The sequence below is a fragment of the Leptonychotes weddellii genome, chromosome 2, assembly GCF_054177405.1.
Source record: "Leptonychotes weddellii isolate Sample4059 chromosome 2, ASM5417740v2, whole genome shotgun sequence".
In the NCBI taxonomy this organism is placed as follows: domain Eukaryota; kingdom Metazoa; phylum Chordata; class Mammalia; order Carnivora; family Phocidae; genus Leptonychotes; species Leptonychotes weddellii.
In genome coordinates this window covers 5,242,481-5,266,516 of record NC_138370.1, presented here as the reverse complement: position 1 = coordinate 5,266,516, position 24,036 = coordinate 5,242,481, and the positions used below count along the sequence as shown (strand labels likewise).

Genomic DNA, 24,036 nt, shown 5'->3' with positions numbered 1-24,036 from the left:
TTTTTTTTTTTTTTTAAAGATTTTATTTATTTATTTGACAGAGACACAGCGAGAGAGGGAATACAAGCAGGGGGAATAGGAGAGGGAGAAGCAGGCTTCCCGCGGAGCAGGGAGCCCGATGCGGGGCTCGATCCCAGGACCCTGGGATCATGACCTGAGCCGAAGGCAGACGCTTAACGACTGAGCCACCCAGGCGCCCCCCTTCTAACACCTTCTTAATAAAATATTCTAAAGTTCCATTTTGAAGCTTGTCTCTAGATGAAAGGAGTAATGAATCCATTTTTTCTTCAATTGCAGGAGTGTTCCCGATAGTCTTTAGTGAGAGATCCCTAACAATATGAACATATGCATGTATATAAAGGTGTAGATATTTTTACAAACCTGAACCTGTGTTCTCAAAGTTCAAACACAATTCCACAAGAACAATATGCTGAACTGGAAGTCCCAGTGAGGACTGGTACATAGACTCCCAGCTGTTGTGGAGCCCAGAGACACTGGTGGTTGTGGACATGTGTGTGAGCAAGAGTGCAAACACATGGAACAGGGAAGACAAGCTGCCATCACTAGCTGGAGCCCTGGAGTGACAGGAACAAAGGTGTTTGTGGTTGTGTGTGGCCCTCAGGTCCCCATCCACTGAGGCACAACTCAGTGAGGCAGATGCTAAGGCATCACAGTATTGGTGGACAGAGAGGAAACTGGACTCTTCTGGGGGCTGTGGCTCCTGCTCACAGTCTTCCCTCCCCATCCTCAGTGCTCTGTTAACATTTTTCTGCCTCATCTCAAGTCAGGGGCAATTCCAACTGCACCCATGGAGTCGGGGATGGGGTTCTAAGAGAGCCAAGAAAGGGAACCTCGAAGCAGATGCCTGTGGTTGAGGTGACAGATGGATCAGTGAGTCACATTTCTATCGAACTGTTAAGACTCTGCTTGCATCCATATCACATTTCTGCAGACTTAGACGTGCACCTTCCACAAGAAAGCAGCTAAAAGCTGTGTCGTGACTACTTCTACATTTGGTAGCCAATCACATAAAAGATGCCAATGTTTTAAACATCTTCCACCCAAATTCCACACATCATGAAATTACGACCTTCCTCTCTGGTGCTGTGTGCCCCTCTGGCCAACAACTAAAGGAAACAGGCCAAGGAAAGGAATTCACGGTTGCCTCCTATTTTACTCATTTCTCACATTTGTGAGGAGGAGCGTCTAGAGAAAAGTCAGAAATGATTTCAAGAAGGAGAGAAGTAACTCTTTAGGGATCCCCTGAAATATACTCCTATAATTAGGAGGGCAGGGCTGGATGCAGAGGGGCCAAGACTGCTGCCTTGAGGTTCCTGGGCCCCAAATCCAGGGGTAAGCTGAGGGCTCCACGCTTCTGTCTGCAGCCACAGGGACATTCTGTATCCTGTGGAGCTCTCCCAGCTCCGAGTTTATTTCTCCTTGCATCATAGGGCACATGTCACCTCAGGATTCCGGTTCTTTAGCTGGTGTCATCTTTTTCAATTGAGATACAATTCACATTCCATAAAATTCGCCCTTTTTTGGTGAAAAAATTCATTTTTTTTTTAGTATATTCACAAGCCTCTGTTAGCATCATCACTAATTACAGAACATTTTTATCATCCCCCAAGAAACCCTGTGCCCATTAGTAGTCATTCGCTATTCCCCCCTCCTCCCAGTCCCTGGTAACCACTCCGTCTCTGTGGACCTGCCTATCTGGACATAACATGGTATGTATCTTCTGTGTCTGGCATCTTTCACTTAATATAATGCTTTCAAGCCTCATCAGTATAGGAGAACATACCCAGCATTTCACTTTTTTAAAAATTTTATTTATTTGAGAGATAGCGAGAGAGCACAAGCAGGGGGAATGGCAGGCAGAGGGAGAGGGAGAAGCAGGCCCCCTGCAGAGCAGGAAGCCCGATCCTGGGGCTCGATCCCAGGACCCTGGGATCATGACCCAAGCTAAAGGCAGTTGCTTAACCAACGGAGCCACCCAGGCGCCCCTCAGCATTTCATTCTTGTTTTAATAGCTGAGTTAACATTCCATTGTATGAATATGGCACATTTTGCTGAATCATTCATCAATTTATGGACATTTAGGTTGTTTCCACTTTTTGGTTCTATGAAACTGTTAAGAACACTCACATATACATTTTTCTGTGAATGTGTGTTCTCAATTATGGATATGTCAGTAGAAACTGAATTGCTGAGTATATGGCAACTATCTTTTTGAGAAACTGCCAGTCTGCTTTCCAAATCAGCTGCAGCATTTTATATTCCTACCTGGAGTGCATGAGAGTTCCGGTTTTTCCATGTCCTCTCACTTGCTCCCCATCTGTCTTGTATCAGCCATCCCACCGGCAGCACGGAGGTATCTCATTCTAAGTTCTGATTTGCATTTCCCAAATAAATAGCTGAGCATCTTCTTGTATTCTTACTGGTCACTTTTAGATTGGAAAAAGATCTATTCAAAAAAAGTTTTTTTTGCCTGTTTTTAAATTTGGATTATTATTTCAACGGTTTTTGAGTTGTAAGAATTCTTTACACATTCCGGATACTATGCTCTCCTCAGATCTTTGATTTGCAATTATTTTCTCCCATTGTGTGGGAACTCTTTCAACTTTGTTAGTGTCCTCTGAAGCACAAACATTTTCATTTTGATGAACCCAATTTATCTATTTTTTTCTTTGGTTGCATGTGCTTTTGGTATTGCCTAATCCAAGAACACAAATATTTGCATATATATACATATATATTTATTTATTTAATTTTTTAGTAATCTTTACACCCAACATGGGGCTTGAACTCATCACTCTGAGATAAAGTCACACACTATTCTAAGCCAGCCAGGTGCCCCCAAGAACACAAATACTTATGTCTTTGTTTTCTCTCAAGAGTCTTGTGATGCTAGCTCTTATATTTAGCTATTTTACCCATTTGAGGGTTTTTTTTTAATATGTTAGAGAGGGGTACCATTTCTTTTCTTTTTATGTGGATGCCCAGTTGCTCCAGTACCATTTGTTAAAATAACTATATCTCCCATTGAATATTCTTGGCACCATCGTCAAAAATATATTGTAAGTATGAGGATTTATTTCTGAACTCTCAATTCTAGTCCACTTATCTAAAAGTCTATTCTTATTCTAGTACTATAGTCGTGATCAATGTACTTTGTGTTAAGATCTGAAAGTGAGACATGTGAATACTCAATTTAATTTTTCCTTTCAAGGTTGTTTTATTTATTCTGGGTCCTTGCACTTCCACATACATTTTATGGTCAGCTGGATTTGTGATTCAGATTACACCGAATCTGCAGGTCAATCTGGGAGTACTGCCATCTCATATTAAGTCTTCAAATCCATAATCACTTTCATTCCATAAGCACTTTTTTATGGTATATTTCATTTCTTTCAAAATATTTTGTTGTTTTCAGAGTACAGATCTACCCATGTTAAATATATTTTCAGTATTTTATTCTTTTTGGTGCTATTAAATATTTTCTACTCTCTAGGATCCTATTCTGGATCATACATTGCTTTTTGCTGTCTTATCTTGATACTTTCCTGTGTTCTAGAACACGCTTCAGTTTTGTCTTCCATGAAATTGTCATTTTTGTAGAGTTTGAGCCAGTTGTTTACCACAATTCCCCAAAATGGTATTTCCTTCTGTTTTCTTATTGTGAGATTTAGTTCATGTATTATCTTTGTTTTTTTTTTTTCTTTCATTTTTCAGGAACACTACACAGTGGTGTTTGGTCTTTCTCAGTGATTTACACCAGGAGCTACAGGATGTCAATGCTTTTCATTATGATGTTAACTTTTTCATGGATGGCAAAAACTTCAATTACATGCTTAAACTGTTTACCTAACGTTAACCTTTCACTATGGTTGTTTCAAGTGGTGATGTTTTTCCTACCATTCCCTCTGCTTTTAGTTGGTTTCTACTATAAAGAGTGTTTCATTTCCCTCCACATATAGAGGCATGTATGTGTATGAGTATGTTAGTCTTTCAATGTGCTAAAAATCCATTATTTTTATTCTTTATTTTGATGATATGGTTGTCCCAAATGTGGCCAAAGGGGCCGCTCTGATCTGCCCCGTTTCCTTTTCACCTGTCTACCTCTCCTTTTGTGAGTACTTCCTTACTTTTCAGCAAAAGATACCTTAGATACTTTCCCTCCTCAATACCAATTGTGTATTTCCCTGCCTCAATCAGCCCTTCCTCCAAGGAAGCCTAGTTCCTATTATTGAGAATGAAATTTAGAAACCAGTATTTGAGTGGTATTTGTCATTGCAACTGAGGTGCCCCTGCTTCTAGGCCCTTTCAGAGGACAGGATCAGGAAGCACAAGCACACACATCATTAATTCATGTTAATTAAGACTATTTCCAATCCAACATCCTGAGACTTATCTTCTCCTTCCTCAAGTATTTGTGTCTCCATTTTCCAATACCAAATAAAACTTTGGCTGAACAACCTAAATATATTTAACCACATACTCAGTCATACGATACACAAAAATACTTCAAAAATTACTACACTCACACCACTGCAAAAAAAAAAAAAAAATCAAGTAGGCATAAGGATAATTTGCAAATATTTTTGTATTTCACTTAAGTGTATATAGTAAAAACAATGTGTTAAAAAATTACTTGAATTTATTTTGTGATTATGGTAGTTATTTGATATAAAGTTAGGCCCATTTGTTTTTTCATTTTTTTCCCACTTATTCTTGTTGACTTTAATTTCATTGTTGTGTACACCAAGTGTTCCCAAACCAAAACCATCCAAAGGGTATTCTCAGAAAGAATCCTCCTCCTACCACTTCCTCAATACTCCTCTCCACTCCCTGGAGGTTACATTTATTGCTTATCCTCCCTTTGCTTTTTCAAGGCCAGCAGCAGACTGTCTCTGGTTTCACATCTGACATCCTCTGTTTCTGACCTGCAGATCCTCTTCAAAATGGCTCACCTGATTAGGTTATGCTTATTCTGGAAAAACTCCCCTGTGATTATCTTACAATTAACCAATTAGGGACCTTAATGACATCTGCAAAACCCCTTCACCATTGCCATATAATGAGGAGAATGATATTCCATCACATCCAAAGGTTCAGAACAGAAGCAAAGGGAGGAAATTATCAGGTGTGAACCCTAAAGGATATAATCTTGGGGGCAAACTTAGAATATTGCCTAGCAAAATTACCCAGAGAGTCTGAGGTTCTAATTTATATGGAATAACTGCTTGGAGGTTTAAAGAAAGCACTGGGAGAGAAGAAAAAGTCTTAGATTCCACCCACACCCTCTACCATGGTCCCAACCCCTCATCTCAATCAGGACTCCTATGTCCCCTCAGTGTACCCCGTATTCCCCCATCCTGTCCTTTAACCTACATTAACCCTCCTTAGCTGAACCCTCTTCCTGAGGCCTGTGCACATCCTGGATCACCAGTACCTGTCCCAAAGCCCTGTTCTTCCTCTGCTCAGGTCACTTCGGATGGTCTGGCCTCTCTATGACCTTGAGTCCACCTCCACATGCCCCCTTCTGCCTCCTCATTAAGTAATTTGGCTCCTATTCCTTTCCCTCCTTTCTGCTTTTGTCAATCCCTAAGGTCACCAAATGCTTCCTTCAATCTATCCCTGCTCCAACATCACATGTGCCTCAGATGCCGCCATGTACTTGCCTCCTCCCCCACGTGCACTCATTTCTCCCTCTGCCCCATTTTTTCCCTACTCCAATGGGGCCCTGGTCTTCAGGCTTCCCATTCCCCATCTTTCCCTCCCACCTGTTCAGATAGGAATGATTGTGGCTGTGCAACTAGGAAAATGTGAACAGTTTGGACATTTTAAAAAGAGGAGTATTATTTTAACATGGGACTTTATTCATAAACCAAATGTTTATTCTTCCATGTTTGTATTAATTTATACCATAGATGTGTATGTTTAAACACTGATATAATATTTAAATCACATTATTTTGTATTATGACCTTCCAGGTTATTTCGGTTATTTTGTGACTGACTCAAATCTCTATAATTATGGTTAAAGCTGCATAAAAATATAAACTGAACAACATTATTAGACTTTTGAGGAATAACCTTTACTGATTTCAAGTACTAATCTATTGAAATAATTTAATGTTTTATCAATTGTTACAAATTCTTCACTAAACATTCCCGGATCACAGCACAAATCTACAAATCTCTATTTTCATCTTACATTATTTATAATAGGTCATTTGGCAAAGTCCTGAACACTATGAAGTGTGGATTTCAGGACTCTCGATAGAGTTTGTAGTTTCTGCTGTAGAGTTTGCTCATGGTGCTTAAAGGGTAAATTATAAATGAAGGCACGCTATGAAGGTGCGGGACTGTACACATACAATTTCTCCCTATGTGAGCCCTCTGGTGTCTGTTAGAGCAGAATCTGAAGACCATTTTTCCTTACATTTATAATACGGGTTCTTTCATGTGGACTAAGGTCAGAGACTGATGAAGGCTTTTCCATTCTATGTGATTATTTTAACTAAAGGGTAAGACATTTAGCGAGCATTCTGGACACATTCATTTCGTATACAGGGCTCCTCTCTGGTATAAAATTGCTCATGCTCTTTAAAGCTGGAGTTTTGACTAAAAATTTCCTATGGTTTTTCTTCAGTGTGACTTCTTTTACGTTGACTAAAGGAGGAAGGACAATAGAAACCTTTTCCACATTTATCACAGATGTAGGATTTCTCTCCCTTGTGATTTCTTTTGTGTGAATATAAATTAGCATTTTGGCTGAAGTGTTTCCCACATTCATTACATTTACAAGGTTTCTCTCTGGTATGTGTTCTTTGGTGTACATACAAACTGAGTGCTCCGATGGAATCCCTTCCCACATTCATTACATTTATAGGGTTTCTCTCCTGTGTGAGTTCTCTGGTGTGAATGTAAGTTAGTGCTTTGCCTGAAGTGTTTCCCACATTCATGACATTCAGAAAGTTTCTCTCCAGTGTGAGTTCTCTGGTGTATATAAAGCTGAGTGCTCTGATGGAATCTTTCCCCACATTCCTTACATTTATAAGGTTTCTCTCCTGTGTGGATTCTTTGGTGTGAGTGAAAAATAGCCTTCTGGATGAAGCATTTCCCACATTCACTACATTTGTAGTTTTTCTCCAGTGTGTGTCCTTTTGTGTATAGAAAGCTGAGTGCTCTGGCGGAACTCCTTCCCACATTCCTTACTTTTATAGGGTTCCCTCTGTGTGAGTTAGCACATGTTGGATAACTGTGGATCTGTAAGTGAAAACCTCCCCATATTCATTATATTCATAGGCATCCTTTCCAGTGTGAGATCTCTGCTGTTTGAAGGAGATGAGAGGCTGTTAAAGAATTTCTCATATGCATTAATTTCGCTACATGACTCCCTACTTTGATCATGCAGTGAACATCTCCTGTTAGCATCTTCCCTGTTTACACATGCCATGCATGTTATTTTCTACAATACAAAGAGATTTCCTTTTTCATAACACCTCAACTGCAGAACTATCAGATTTACTTGAAAGACTTCATTAGTTTCATAGACTAGATGCATGAGCCATGTTTATGTGGCTGTCCTTTTATAAGAATGCAGGTGATAGCTTTGAGCAACATCTTGATGTTCTCCCTAATTCAAACCACCCAAAGCTTTCTGCTGAGGCAGCATTTATGCCCAACTGAAATCACAGTCCTGTGCTGTGTTCTAAAATATGTTGGCTCCCATGTCTTTACTGTTGAGGAAGGGTTCACCCCCTTGAAACTTACCATTGACATGCAATTAGATGGGTCCTTTCTGCAGATGTCTTCTTGTCTCTTAAGGCCACTTTTCCTGTCTAAAGTAATGTAAACAAAATGAACTGCTAGTGTGCATGAGAGGATGAAAACTCTGAAAATATGCAAGGCCTGTGTACATTTCAAATACTGACCCTTACACAGGGGAAAAATGTGAAAAGAAGGAATGTATTAGTGAGTTGAAATATATTTCAAGAAAGTGAAAATTATGAAGTGTTTTCAGGATTGAAATAAGATGTCTGCTGTTGACATTCCCCTGGTCCTGCTCTCCCCATAACAGGATCTTCCTGGCACTGTGCACACACAACCTGGAGCTTACCTGGATTCAGGCCTTGGGGAAATCCTCTTCCCTCCCTCCACAGCTCCACTCCTTGTTCCAACTGGGAAATCACATCTGATTTGCAGAGATGATACCCTGTTTTAGGGGAGTAAAAGGTGTATTGATTTTAGATTCTATGCAGAGAAACATGAATGCTCTTTAATTTCAGGGCAGAATACCAAGGAAAAACAAGGTGAATAGTGAAGGAGAGCCCAGGGAAGAGCACCTTGAACACTGAAAATAGTAAAGTCCTTCACCAGGGCAGAAAGAACATCCTGACACTATGCCAACCCAGGTAGATTTTCTTGTTGTTGATGTGCAGGACCAAGGTCAAAGTGAACAATCTTTAGTGTTTTCAACAAAGAAGTAATTATATGTTTCCACAGTAGGCTGATACTAATTTTTTTAAAAATTAAGTACACAGAAACTGCACCAGAACACTTGATTTCTCTTTAGAAATAAATAGGTATAATTTGCACAAATGGATCTTTAATTGCCAGTTGAGTACAGAGAGCAGAATAGTTATTTAGCAATATTTAGTGCTTTCATTCATTTAAAATATTCATGGAATTCCCAGTACAGTCCTGGGCATGGGAGGTCCAGAAGCAAGAAAGACATGAAAGAGGGGTCAGGAAAACTATATACTCTTTTGGGGTGACAAAATATGTGTAAGTAAATAAATGAATTGAATTCAAGTAGTTTTAAGAACCATGAAAGAATCTGAATGAGGGCTGAGAGGGGAGGGGGGATATGTGAAAGCTGGATACTTGCTGAATAAATACATTAATGTTCACAGACTCACCCACAGAGACCAGATGACTGATGTTCTCCAGCATGACATCTCTGTACAGCTTTCTCTGGGATGTGTCCAGCAGGGCCCACTCTTCCTGGGTGAAGTCTACAGCTATATCCTTGAAGGTCACTGATTCCTAAAACATGAGACATTTTGATGCAGCCAGGGCCTTCCCTACCAAGAGCCGTGGGAGTATACTAGACATGACGATGCTGAGGATGGCTTGCTGTATACACAGAAGGCTCAAACCCTGCCTGGGGTCCCAGTCAAAAGTTTCTCTACGCTGCCTTATCATGTGTCTTTCACACAGACTCACAGAAATATACACACTTTGTAAACATAACTCCATTATAAATTATTATCTCATGAGGTGTGGTGGAAATACCCAGGACATGGCACTGCCCAACTTCCTGCAGGACTGAATGGGGCTCGTACACGACTTGGATAAGCAAGTGTGGCCTTGCCAATCTCTACACAACACACATGTTCATGATAAGACTTAAGACATATAGGGGCACCTGGGTGGCTCCGTCGTTAAGCATCTGCCTTCTGCTCAGGTCATGATCCTGGGGTCCTGGGATCGGGCCCCACATAGGGCTCCCTGCTCGGCGGGGAGCCTGCTTCTCCCTCTTCTACTCCCCCTGCTTGTGTTCCCTCTCTCACTGTACCTCTCTCTGTCAAATAAATAAATAAAATCTTAAAAAAAAAAAAAAAAGACTTAAGACATACAGTCCAGAAGCAAAACTCCAGGGGCCCTAAGACTGCTGTACGTAAGGAATTTTCTAGCCTGCCCCTCCATTTCAATCTTCTTGGGCACCTCCAAGTACTGCTTATCACTATCATCAGCCTCTCAATTAAACCTGATCTTTCCAGTCCTGCAAAATTTGCTACAGGACCCTAGGTTTTATTCCATTATAATCCTTCTCAATGCACTGCCCACATTAGGAAAACAATACTCAGCAGACATTTGTTTTCAAATTTGAACAAAGTTTAATTACAAAGAGGGAAATTGAGTTGTTGGGAATAAGAGTGGTAAGGAGAATTTTTCTTTAAGTTATCAAAATGCTCAAGCATATTCTATAAAAACTTTAGTAAGTTTAAAATTGGGGAAAATAAATGATTCCTCACTGATCTCTTGCCCCCGACCCCCAGTCTCAATGCTGCAGAGCCCTCCTCTGTAGCATCTAAAACCCTGGATGGACTGAACTCCCCTGAAGGAAGCTCTGTCTCTCCACGGGACTGTAAGCTTTTGCTTGTTCTCATTTCTATCACCTGTGCTCACCACAGGCCTAAACCCACTGCAGACACTAACCTGGTTAATGAGTGAGTCACTTCTCAGCTGGGGCCATGGGATGGATGAGAAGAAATAACTTTTCTGCAAGGATATCCTTAAGGGGATGGGGGATGGAATAGAGTAATACGGGTATCAGATTATTTCTCGATCAAATCCTCACCTGCCATAAGCCTTCCTGAGTCCTGGTGAAGTGGGACTAACACTAATATTTCATGGAGGCACAAAGAAGATCCAGGCCATGAAGATAAATCTGCTCATCCTCTAGAAAAACAGGTATCGATGCGAAAGAACAAGTCCTACTCACCTGCGGTTGCATTGTCTAGAACTCAGTTGCCCCTTTCTTCCTGTGTATTCTCACCAGGGGACAGTCCAATAACTAAGCAGACAAAGCTGACGAAAGAGAAAGAACCCATGAGACTTGTCTTTTCCAATATTCCTAGATATACCAATCTTGAATCTGCAAATCTTCCTATGGTAGTGACTCCTGCCCATAGTCCAACTCACATGTACCTGAAGAGTAAATAAAGACAAACAGGGAGCAGGCTCCCCTCTCCAAGAATCAAATCAACAATAAGAAGTCTTTGTCTATTATGCTCATAAAGAAATTATTAATATCCCCATTAAAAGGATAGCAAAAGCTTAGAGGTGTCATTTAATTAGACTTGGTATTCAGAGGTCCTACTTATTTACATCCCTGGCACCAAAATCTTAGAGGAGAACCTAACTCCTGTCACATGGAAATTCTTGTATTGATAACTCAGGACACCATTTTGGAATTTCATATTTTATCATTTTTGGGTGAAGTCCACTAGCATTGTTTTCCAACACCCACCTCAGCTCATGAATGCCCCATGCTATCCCTCAAGCAACACCTACCCTCAGTCACCTTGGCTCCTCCATATGTGGGATTCAGGCAGCGTTAGTGCCTCAACCCAACTGTATACCTCATGGCCTTGGATATATGGCCTAGCAACCATGGAATCTCTTTAAAGTTGGGCCGGAACATTTCAATGACCCAACCCTTGCTCAAGTGTTCAGTGACTTTCATCATGTAAGTCTAGTACCTACAATCCCTTGCACAAGAAAGAAGCAGGAGTACATATGTCATAATGCTACACATTAAGGATTGCTACCCAATCCCCACAGAGCAGACAGGCTCATAAAATATAGAGCAAAGAGGTTTAGTTTTAGAGGTAATTTATTGACTTCTTGGGGTCTGGAGTTCCAGTTATTTTTATCAACAAGATTATATTTGCATTTCATAATTTAAGTATATAAAAGAATTTGTTACCTCTACGGTACTATCTCAAACAATGTTTATAAATAAATATACTACATCAACAAACACTGATAATGTGTCAAGAATAGGATATGATTAAAACCCACTGAATTTGAGGACCTGCAAAGAGGAAAAAAAAAAAAAACTACTGGTATTGAGACTCTGTGAGTGGAATTTACATACATGTTGACATACATTGCACTTAATTCTGAATAATAATCCTGCCTTTAAGGATTACTTACACATTTGAGTGATGTGCACTAGGTTCAAAAAACTATTTATATAACAAAACTACAGGCTAAAAATTGACAGTTAGAATTTAAAATTAGCTCTGCCTGTCTCTGAATGTCAAATAACTAAAGAATTTCATCTTGAAGGACACTAGACACCAGAACCAGTTTAACCTGCATATATCTCCAGTCAGATCTATGACCAGAGACTACTCCCTCAAAACCTCCTCCTTTCGGCCTGTTCACACAATTTCTCCCCATATTCAGGATCTCCTACTACATGGGAACCTTTAGTTCAGTGACCCCAATTTCCAAATTCAGCCCCCACATCTAATTTCTACTGATCAGTATAACATACACTTACTCATTCCAACACATACCAAGACCAACAACTGTAATGCCGCTTAGTCCTTCCCAACATCTGCTAATCAAAACCCCAATCCTAGATGATGCCAGTATCTCACCTTCCCCTTGGCTCCATCTGTCACAGCTCAGAATGAAGTATTGAGCTGGTCTAATTACAGAGTCACAAATCTCCCAAAAGCTTTTTCTAAACATCTGGCATCCAACTTTGGCTTAACAATCACTTTGCTATGCTTCATTAATATGTTAATATTCCCTGTGCCTTTCTGGTTTTTTTTTTTTTAAATTATTTTTAAAAAGATTTTATTTATTTATTTGACAGAGAGAGAGACAGCGAGAGAGGGAACACAAGCAGGGGGAGTGGGAGAGGGAGAAGCAGGCTTCCCGCGGAGCAGGGAGCCTGATGCGGGGCACTGGGATCATGACCTGAGCAGAAGGCAGATGCTTAATGAATGAGCCATCCAGGCGCCCCCCTTTTCTAATTTTCTAATCTCACAAATTCTTACCTTTTCCCTTAGTTTTCAAAAATGGTTTCACTTCCTACTGCAGAGATGAACCTGATAATTTGAAGAAATATTTCAGCTCACTTGCAAGAAAACTGTAATTATTCCTGATTTCCAACCCATCAGCATATCTGCTCTTGTAAAAACTGAAAAGTAATCTCTATTCCTAATTAAATCCAACTTCTCCAATTGTATCTTTCTTTCCTCCTCCCTCAAATATTTTGTTATTGATTACAAACCAAACTGCTTTTTACCAGTAACCCCTTCATTATTTCCCCATTCATCTCCTTAAACTCATTTAGTCTCTCCATTCCTCTAAGAAAAACCTCCTCTAAACCAATTTATATCTAGTTGCTGACACATGACCTTTTCCCTTCAAAATGAACCTGAAGAAACAGTACATAGTTTCTTCACATTCCCTCACTTTGACTTACAAAAATCACTTATGATTTCCATGTTAATAAATCTTAAGATGAGTTATTCACACATAATTAAACCCAGTGTTTCTCAGCCTTTTACTTGGAACCAAAGCAGTATTGGCAGAGGATCTCCATTTGGGAACTTTCTTTCCTAGGCTTTTCTGATGGCTCAGGTTCCTAACTGCCTTTCAAACAGTCTAGCCACTCCTTCCACGAGTCCTCTGCAAGGTCCTCCTTGCAACAAAAACAGTGTCGCAAGGTTCAGTTGTACCCCTTTTCTCTCCTCTGACAATAGATTACCTCAGAAATCTCACTACACTCACTTGCTTTTATTTCTTCCACCATTATCTCTAAATCATAAAAACATACCTAGATTCCATTTCTAGGCCGTAATCTCCACCTACGTGTATTATAGGCACTTGAGTCTTCCACAATAAAAAGCTCTTCTCTTCTAGTCAAGTCAGATAGCGGTTCTGCCACATATCCAAGTATTAATCTTTGACGCTACTTTTCAGAACCACACAATTAAGCACTGCTGTTATCTCTACACTGAGTACTATTATCTTTCACTTCCATCCTGATATCTGCATTTATATGGCACTTCATACTCATTAGGTATTAGTCCAAGATTAAATGCCATTCTTTAGAGATCCCTCCTTTAAACTACTAGCTAAGGGCGCCTGGGTGGCTCAGTTGGTTAAGCGACTGCCTTCGGCTCAGGTCATGATCCTGGAGTCCTGGGATCAAGTCCTGCATCGGGCTCCCTGCTCGGCAGGGAGTCTGCTTCTCCCTCTGACCCTCCCCCCTCTCATGTGCTCTCTGTCTCTCTCATTCTCTCTGTCTCAGATAAATAAATAAAATCTTAAAAAAAAAACAAAAAAAACCTACTACCTAAGTTGTTCCTTCTCACCTTGTTGTCTTGAGTAGAACCTTACTTTTTTTTCTTCAGATTACTCTTCTAATTTCTCACTAAGCATTTATATCTTTACTCCTTTCTTTATTGACAAGACTACCTGCAGAAAGACCACTTGCAGAATCTTAAGGCAAGGTTCTCTTTGACTGTGATTTATGAATTATGAATACACAGAAATTCCACGTCCCCATCACCTAACCTACCCTTAGATGTGGTATTACAAATGGCCCCCATCATATTAAACAGTCATTTTCATAATTAAAGTTCACTGGCAAAATAAAGGAGGTTGGATCTCACTGGGGAGATTTTTCTTCAGTACTCACCAGAACCTAAGTAGATGGAAAACCTGTGATACTGTGTGGTTATTGAGTGTGCCATCACCAAAGTCCTGAGCTCAGAATTTCATTTATTTTAAGAATAGACATATATTTGTTTTTGGACTCACTTTGACATAGTTGATAACTTCATCAGATTTACAATGCAATGGACAGACCCTGTTTACGTTGGATGTCAATCAAGATAAATATAACCAAGGAATAACTAGTTTAACAAAAAAATTTCCCCTCTAATTAATTATTTAGATACAATTATGAAAAACAGAGTAATTCCTTAAATCCTGTTGGGCGTTCTAAAAGCATTCAAAGGCCTCATTACTTTGTGGGTTTGGGCCTGTTCTGGCAAGCACTGCAGGGAATTTACAGCAAGATGATCAATATTTTCAAGTGGGTTTAGCCTACAAAATATTCTCAGGCTGCAGTTTTCAGTGTGACAATTCTACTTCTGAGTAACTTACCCAAAGGAAATAGAAACACTAACTCACAAAGATATATATACACTCATGTTCACTATAGCATTATTTTTTTTAAGATTTTATTTATTCATTTGAGAGAGACAGAGACAGAGAGAGCACAAGCAGGGGGATAGGCAAAAGGAGAGGGAAAAGCAGACTCTCCGCTGAGCTGGGAGCCCATCATGGGGCTTGATCCCAGGATCTGGAGATCATGACCTGAGCCAAAGGCAGACGCTTAACCATCTGAGCCACCCAGGCGCCCCTATAGCATTATTTACAACAGCCAAGCCATGGAAGCAAACTTAGTGTCCATCGATGGATGCATGGATAAAGAAAATGTGGTATATATACACAAAATGGAACACTAGTCAGCCATAAAAATAAGGAAATCTTGCCATCTGGGATGATGTGGATGAACCTTATGTACATTATACTAAGTGAAATCAGTCAGACAAAGAAAAATACTTTTATGTAGAATCTAAAAACAAAACACAGACCCACAGATACAGAGAACAGACTGGTGGTTGCTAGAGGTGGGGGGTGGGGGGGGAGCAAAATGGGTGAAGATTACCAAAGGCACAAACGTGCAGTTATAAAATAAATAAATCCCGGGGATGAAATACACAGCATGTTGACTATAGTTAAAAATCTTGTATTATATACTTGGATGTTACTAAGAGTACATCTTAAAAGCTCTCATTATAGGGGTGCCTGGGTAACTCAGTTGGAGTGCCTGACTCTTAATTTTGGCTCAGGTCATGATCTCAGGGTTGTGAGATTAAGCGTGGCATTATGCTCTGTGCTGGGGGGTGGAGCCTGCTTAAGATATTCTCTCTCCCTCTGCCCCTCCCCCCTAAAAAAGTTCTCATTATAGAAAAAACTTGTAACTATGTGATCATTTTGCAATATATACAAATATCAAATTATGTCGTACACCTGAAATTAATATATTGTTACTCTATTAAGTAAATAAGGTCTGAGAGGAAGGCAAAAAATTAGCTCTAGTTTTGGCTCATCTCTAACTACTTCTTTGTCTTTGGTTAAATTCCTAAACTCAGAGTGAATCCTTGTTTTCCCCTTACTAGTCAGAACAGGCTATTTTTGCAAGCCTGAGAAGCCCCCTTTTCACCTCTAAAGCTATTCTGCAGACCCTTCTTGGCTGTCGCTGGCACTCGGGGGACAATTCTTCCCCATTCCCTGGGCTCAGGGAATGCACAGCTGATCCATACACTGTTGTGAGAAGTGGCTAATTCAGGAAGCTGCTTTTGACTAATACCTTTCTATGGAGCGCCACCCCACATGAGGTGAAACAAGGTTAAGATACACTTTTAAAAGTAAAGCAAAAATTACGGTCTTTATAGAGCACTTTTGAGCCTTCAGCTGGTCTCCTGTTGCCTGATTTGAACTTATTAAAAAAACAAAAAAAACAGATAGAAACACATCGTGACATGTCTGAAATTAAAATGGGGGCTGGGCACGGGAGAAGAAGAGATGTTTCTTCTCATACCTATGATAGAGTCAAGAAGCAGAACACATTGAGGGTTCTGTGGTGCGCATGTTTTAATACAAAAGAAGAGAAAGCCAACCCATCTTGCATCTGTCCACGGACATTCAGGTATGTCTTAAGGGCTGGAAATGAAGAGGTTTAAAAATATTAGGACCTCTTGGGTGCCTGGGTGGCTCAGGTGGTTAAGCGTCAGACTCTTGGTTTCGGATCAGGCCATGATCTTGGGGTTGTGAGATGAGGCTCTGTGCTCAGCATGGAGTCTGCTTGTCTCTCTCCCTCTGTGCCCCCCCTCGTAAAAATCTTTAAAAAAAAATAAATCTGTTTAAAAAATTATATAAAAAAATATTAGGACCTCTCATGATAACTGAGCCACAATGTAGAAGTGGATTTGAGTATAGGCAGAATGTGTTTTATAACTGATTTTTTAAAAAGTAAAACTTAGAATTTAGACGTCTCAGGTATTTCTGCAATAAAGGAGAATAAACGATTCTGAAGAAATGTATTTTCATTTTGAGTACAACTGCTCCTTTCGAAATCCGTATTTTCCTTCCCCGAGTTTTTATGAACATTCCATAAATTTGGAAGTGTTCTAGATTTGAGAACCCCTGTCACCGGGAGGTCCTACAGAAGACGACCTTTCAGTGGCCTGACCTTTCTTCACAATCATCTCCGGCTGTCACCGCGTCACGCGAAGAACATGCTAATACTTCAGTCTGAAAAGGAGACGCGCTGAGGAGCATCATTCTAAACCCATTAGAGACACAGCAACTTCCCTTAAACGCCTGGGAAGTGAAATTATAATACATTCCGATTTGGATGTAAATAAAATACAGCTGTGAGTTTTAACACACCTACCTTTCTATTTTCCAGCACTTTCTCAACTACTCTCACTTTCTGATCAAACCACCCACCGCAACGCACACAAGCGGGCGCAGCAGCGGCGCACGCAGGGCCCCTTCCGCCCGCGGCCGGATGTGTCCTCCCCGGGCCCTGCCCGCGCCCCGGGTTCGCCTGAACACCCCAACATTTCGTCCCGTCCCTTCCTCACCGCTCACGCGGTTCTCTCACCGAAGCTGCACTGGGGTTCCCCCCCAAAAACAATCCCGAAGCCACAGAAATGACCACAGCACGCTACGATTTCGCCCCCGAAGCCCCTCAATGAACGGGCACTCCTGTAAAGTAAGTCCTGGTGAAACACTACACGGGAAGGAGTAAGGCACGCGGGGCAGGGCGGAAAACGAGTTTCTTTCTATTTATTAAAAAACAGCCCTTAGTAGCGGGGAAAAGCCTCCTCTCAGCGGTCCGGGCCGCACAGGGATGTCACTTACCGAAGACGCCGGCCCTAGTTATGCGCAGCGTCGCCGCCTCCGTCAGTCACGAGGTAACGGCGCTCCGGCTCTCGTGCAGACGCGGCGTCGAGGGCAACGGGCGCGACGCGCATGCGTTCCACGCGGGCCTAAGACGCCGCGTCAGAAAAGGCGGGTCGGCGCGCCCCCTGCCGGTCAGCAGGGTGCAGCGCAGGAAGCGCCCAGATTCCTGTGTCCCGGATGAGACCCTGACAGGTGCCCTCGCAGGTGGAGGGGGAGGCAAGAGCCAAGGGAGGAGACGGCTAGAATGGTCCATGTGTGGTGGGTTGTAGATGGCAACGCTGGTATGAACTATTAAGCTTTGTTTCCCTTAATATAAATGAAGACTGTTCCTTATCCAGATACAGCTCTGTCTCTGTATTGATGAGTGGATGGGTGGGTAGACACTACTCACATGTATGTACACAGGGTAGGATACACATAAATTCCTTCTTGCTGTTAGCCGAGGGTCAAGAAACAAGCCCTCTCTGCAGCAGTTCAGATCTATGGTGGTGTTTTATTGTGTTCACCAATGAAAAAGAAACCATATTCCCCCTACACACACAGAACTCCATAGTCCATCCTTGACCCATTCTCTCAACCTAGGCTGTTCAATCAGTGCCCGGGGTGAACAAGATCAGGAGTCTGATTCCAGGGGATCGTTGTCAACTTTGTCATACTCCCTGAGGACTATGAACCACGTGGGATCCCTTCCCCCAAAGAAACCCAAACCAAAGTCCTAGATCTGGCATCCCAAACCTCCCTTCTCCATCCAGCCTCTTTGCAAACTTATTTCAAGTACCTACCTCATTTTGGGGGATGGCTCTCACTTGACTACGTATGAAGTGTCTTCCCCTATTTTTAGAATGTTTTCCTTTACATTTGTACCCCCAATGAAAGGAATCATAATGAAAGAGGGACTGGTCATTGGGTGTTTTGATGGAGGGGCCAAGGGGACCAGCGATCTCCAAGTTCAAGTGAAAACTCTTCTGAAGTGTCCAGGCCAAGAATGGGGGGTGGCAGGATACAGCAGAGTTTAGTGGTTTCCCAGAGAGCAGGAGTCGCTTCAACCTAGTATTGGCTGAAGACCCTCCTCCTTCCTGACACCCCATCAGAGACCCACTGGGATTGAGACAGGGATGTTTTTGGTTGTGGTGATCCTGAGACTCAGACATGGATAAGATGAGGCATGTGAAGCCATGTGGGATGCCCAAAAGCAGTAGGGCCTGTGGGCAGAGGACCCTCTCTGATCCCTAGTTTTGCTCCTAACCAGTAGGACTTAGAACCCTGCCCAGGTTCCTGCCTCTTCCTCCACCATGAACTGAGAGTGAGGGCTTGCCAACGGCTCTAGAAAAGAGGATCATGGAAGCGAAACCAACTGAAGCAAATAAACCCCTTTTAGGATACTTTCCTTTAGAAAATGTCATCTTTAAAAATGTCATGGGGTGGGGGTGCGTTCAGGGATAGTTTAAATAGGTAATGGGGATTAAGGAGTGCACTTGTTGTGATGAGCCCAGGGTGATGTATGGAAGTGTTGAATCACTATATTTTACACCTGAAACTAATGTAACTACTGTATGTTACCTAACTGAAATTAAAAACTTAAGGGTGCCTGGGTGGCTCAGCTGGTTAAGCGTCTGCCTTCAGCTCAGGTCATGATCCCAGGGTCCTGGGATCGAGTCCCACATCTGGCTCCCGGCTCAGCAAGGTGTCTCCTTCTCCCTCTACCCTTCCCCCTTGCTCCTGATCTCTCTCACATTCTCTCTCTCAAATAAATAAATAAAAATCTTAAAAAAATTAAAAACTTAAAGTAAAAAAAAGTAAAATAAAAAAATGTCACCGGGAAATTTGACTTTAAAAAATATTTGTAGATTAGTCTTCCTAGAACATAGAACCATTACCTTTCACTCATATCATTGCCCATTTGGGAAAAGTGGGAGAAAACTCTAAAATGGTTCTGGAACATCTGGATGGTGCTGAAGGAAAATATATAACCCAATCTTACTTATGGGTGTATGGATCAAGTATTAATTGAAGTAACCAAAATGAAACCAGCAGTGGATTTAAAATAATTTAGTATAAACATATTTTCTAAGTAATGCACAAATGCTTTATATATTTCTTTGTTTATTTGAAACATTCCCCAAATCAGAGAAAATAAAATGAAACTCTGTACCCTTAAGATAGTTTCAAAAGTTACTAACAATTAGCAGTATTATATAACTCATTCCAAACTCAGCTTGGTGGGTGGGTAGGTGGGGGAAGGAAGCTGGATTCTTTAAAGCAAACCTGGAATCATATCATTCTTTTTTTTTTTTTTTAAGATTTTATTTATTTGACAGAGAGAGACACAGCGAGAGAGGGAACACAAGCAGGGGGAGTGGGGGAGGGAGAAGCAGTCTTCCTGCCAAGCAGAGAGCCCAATGTGGGGCTCCATCCCAGGACCCTGGGATCATGACCTGAGCCGAAGGCAGACGCTTAACAACTGAGCCACCCAGGTGCCCCTGGAATCATATCATTCTTCCCATGAATAATGTCCTAATGAGGAAAAAGTAATAGGATGTGAAAATATACCTGGAAAACCATCTGTCATTTAGGGACACTCTTAATATTAGTTCATGTATGTGTGTGAGTGAGTATGTGTGTGCGTCTTCCAGGGAGATGGGTCTCCTTGAAATATGGCCACATGCAAGGACAGCTCCCCACTCTCCATCCTCCAAAGCCCCCCCCCACCATGGTTAACATTAAGGCTCTAGCACTTTCTCAGCCCCCACATCCCTATTGCACTTTCTGCCATCTGCTGTCAGGATTAAAGAGATTGTGCTTTTGGGCCTGGGGCTGTTGGTTGGCACCTGAATTGGTTCTTCCTTGTTGTGCATGGTACTTCCCTTCCAGTATGGGGCTACACAAGAAGGCAGGAACAGCAGTTCCCGGGTTCTGGGGCATACCTAGAAATACTGCAGAGACTCTAGAGGGTGGGGACCCCCCCTCTGGCCTCCCATGCTTGTTCCATCTATTCCTGGGTCTGGGGTGGTCTTAGGACAATTTTCGTTGAGACTGGTGGGCCATGGATGGCTTCCCTGGGTCTTGCAGACAGGCACAAGTGGTTACTGGTTCCCAGAGATGACTCATAATATTTCCCAGAGGCGACTTCCCAGAGGCTCAGGCAGGCCAAAATGCCCTCACCAAGCCTCCCCTGTCAAAATGGCCACTTCAGGACCCTGGAAGGAAAGTTGGAAATATTTGTGGATGCTCATATCTATAAAGGGCACCAGGAGTGACCTGGAAGCCTCTGTTCATTTGTGTGTATTTTTGGGAAATCTCCATCATCCTCTTCAGTAAACCAGACACCCTTCCTGGGTGGAGCAAGTCGATTCAAGATTTTCTAACAGCAGCTGCAGCAACAAGGATAAATCTTAATTGCTGTAATAATTAGTATCCTGGCTATTAACAACAATAACGACAACAGTATTTACGATGAGAGTCATAGTAATAATAATAAACCTAAGGAGAGGGGAGAATAGACTACAGACCACCAAGATGTAGGAGAATATCAACTTTCCACATGACGCTGAAAGACAAAAACTTTCAATACTGATGCAGTAATGTAAAACTGTCTCAATCTCCTCAGACTGATAACCAGAGTACAGCTCCTACTTAATAGGATGGTGCAAGAAAAATATATTGCCCTGCACTGCAGATAGGAACATGAGGGTGCTATGTTGGGTTGTGCAACAGCAAAACCTGTTCACGTTGAAAATACAAGCAAGCCCAAAACCAGCAACACACCTGTGACTCTCCCTCAAAGTAATAAACCTCCTATTAATTAAACAAAGACATTCATGTTGACATCATTGCAACAGACAAAGGGCACAAGCATATTAGGAAGCCCTGAGCAAGGGGTGAAACAATTTTGAGGGTCACTTTTGAATGGCAACAATCCGTTCATTGAATTATGTCTCAGGCAGAAGACCCAAAAAGCATTTCAGCCCGTGAGTCTTTCCATTGTTTTTGTAGGATTACATATCATAAAATTAACAATTTTTTTATTATGTTCAGTTAGCCACTGTATAGTATAGTACATCATTAGTTTTTGATGTAGTGTCAACGATTCATTAGTTGAGTATAACACCCAGTGCTCATCACAACATGTGCCCTCCTTAATACCCATCACCTGGCTACCCCCTCCCCCCCACCCTGTCCCTTCTGAAACCTGAAGTTTGTTTCCCGGGGTCCATAGTCTCTCATGGTTTGTCTCCCTCTCTGATTCCCCCCCCCCGCCCCGCCGCTTCAGATTTCCCTCCCTTCCCCTGTGGTCCTCCTGTGTTATTGCTTATGTTCCACATATGAGTGAAACCATATGATAATTGTTTTTCTCTGCTTGACTTCTGTCACTTAGCCTAATCCCCTCCAGTTCCATCCATGTTTTGGGGTGTACAGTTCAGTGGTATTAAGTACACTCCTACTGTGGTGCATCCATGACCACCATCCACCTCCTGAACTCTTTTCATTTTGCTAAACTGGAACTCTCCCCATTAAACACTCCCCATTTCCCCTCCCCCCCTGTCCCCTGGTGACCACCATTCTACTTTCTGTCTCTGTGAATTTGACCACTCTAGGCACCTCGTATAAGCAGAATCACACACTATTTGTCTTTTTGTGAATGGCTTATTACACTTAGCATAATGTCCTCCACATTCATCCACGTTCTAGAATCTTTATGTCAGAATTTCCTTCCTCTTTAAGGCTGAATAATACTCCATTGTATCTGTAGCCTATGATTTTAACTCAGAAACACAATATGAATTGATGCTTCTAGAAAGTGTGGAGCTTTCTTAAATGAGCTGACTCTACCTCTATGAATGATGACAAATTGTTAACCTAAATGGAGAGGGATTAGGAGAGGGAAGATGGAGCAGATAAGTCTACCATCTCTATGGAAAGACACCGCTTTGTAAAACACACAAACACATGTAAAAAAAAACCTGAAGCAGACAGCAGACAGACATTTTTCTAGGGGATCAGGTTGGCAAAGGAAGTCCTCCTCAGGAATCCCCTATCATCACGGACCTGTCAATACCTCTAGAGGGGGACACGCAATATTTCACAGGGCTCATCAGAGGAACACACTCCAACTCATACGGTGGGGACACGGAAGCAAGTGTGTGAATTATAGGTCTGTTGGGGAACTCTCCATAATCATCTTCAAAAGATCTGACCTGTTTCATGAAAAGAGAGACTATAATGTAGTACAGCATCAACAACAAAAATAATCCATGATAAAAAATTTACTGATAAAAATAATGAATTACAATAGTCATCATGAGTTATATTAATTCCACTACTATTAATATGGGAAATAACGATAAATAAGGAGGTTGGGTATTGAGTCCCCTAAGTGAATGACAAAGTGACTGTCTTGGGCCTTACAGGGTGGAGGGTTTGGAGCCCTGCATGTGCACATGAAATCCATGACATGAGGCAGAGGTGAACAGCAGGAGGGAAAAAAAGCCAGCCTGGAGGAGGGTCTGGGCCAACTTGGGAAATTGCATGCAAACCCCTTGAGGGCAGATCTTTGGGGCAGAGGGTGTGGGAGCCTGGTGTGGGCCCGCTTGCAGGAGGACAGCCACCAGATTTCAGGAGATTGGCCCCTGTTCAGGTGAGGCAGGACTCCATGTCTACCCCTGGCACAAAAGAGCCCAGCATCGAATGGACACCCAAGCTGCCATTACTATCCCTGCCCTCCCTGCCCAGCACCCCTTCTGCTTCTTTTCTACTCAGATCCTGGATCCTCCAGACTTCTCAGTTCATGCCTTCAAGGTCACTTAAAATATTTGCAAAGGCTGCAGGAGGCATCACCTGTCCTCATACCAGCAGGGTGGCTGCTAGGCTCCCTTGGAAGACTGAGAAAAGTCGTGGATTATACAGGATGGGAGTTCACAGTCTCTGTGCCTTCGATACTGACAAGCCTATCCTGGGTACCTGGTGGGACTTGGATTTCTAGAGCCTAGGGAGCCATTTTTAGCTAGAGGGACCACTGTAGCACCTCCATTTTTAGCTACCGTGGTCCCAGGGCTCCAGATCAGATCTAGAAACTCACGTGAACGTTCATATGGGCAGAGATGCCATCTCCCACCTTTTCGAGAAGGCAAGAGTGGTTGTGGGGCCCCCGATTTAACTAAAATAATTTTGTGGCAGTTCTGTTCATCCAAGGACAACTTCCCTGGGCTTCTAGGCTGGCACAAGCAGTCAATGGGCCCTAGAGGGGATTTTAAATTTTAACAAAGGGATGTGTGTAAAGGATGCCCTCCAGGAGGCTCCCCTGGTATCAGGGGCTGGTCCTGCTTCTGGAGGCTGACTTGGAATATTTCAGGATGCTCCTCAGAAAAATAAGTATCATGTGGAACAGCAGGAATTGCTTTCCTGAGGAGAAACTCCACTGAAGGTTGTATATCAACCAACTACAAAAATA

The 24,036-nt window shown here is 42.0% G+C and overlaps 1 protein-coding gene across 5 annotated transcripts in view; it reads right to left on the bottom strand.

Moving 5' to 3' along the window:
- Positions 1 to 17,670, bottom strand: part of LOC115938488 (zinc finger protein 705A-like) — a 21,378-nt gene extending 3,708 nt beyond the window's left edge. The window contains exons 1-5 of one of the 5 annotated variants that reach the window (XM_081813044.1): positions 17,547 to 17,670; positions 10,519 to 10,604; positions 8,930 to 9,056; positions 8,128 to 8,223; positions 7,782 to 7,849 (exon numbers count right to left, since the gene is read on the bottom strand). In XM_081813044.1, the coding sequence (XP_081669170.1) occupies positions 7,782 to 7,849; positions 8,128 to 8,223; positions 8,930 to 9,056; positions 10,519 to 10,530 (303 nt within the window). In that variant the 5' untranslated portion in view covers positions 10,531 to 10,604; positions 17,547 to 17,670. Of the gene's footprint in view, positions 1 to 7,781; positions 7,850 to 8,127; positions 8,224 to 8,929; positions 9,057 to 9,438; positions 9,585 to 10,518; positions 10,605 to 12,592; positions 12,646 to 17,073; positions 17,150 to 17,546 lie in introns of those variants that run through there. The other 4 variants (XM_081813045.1, XM_031022258.1, XM_081813042.1 and 1 more) reach the window with 4 other exon arrangements.
- Between the last annotated feature and the right edge of the window lie 6,366 nt (positions 17,671 to 24,036).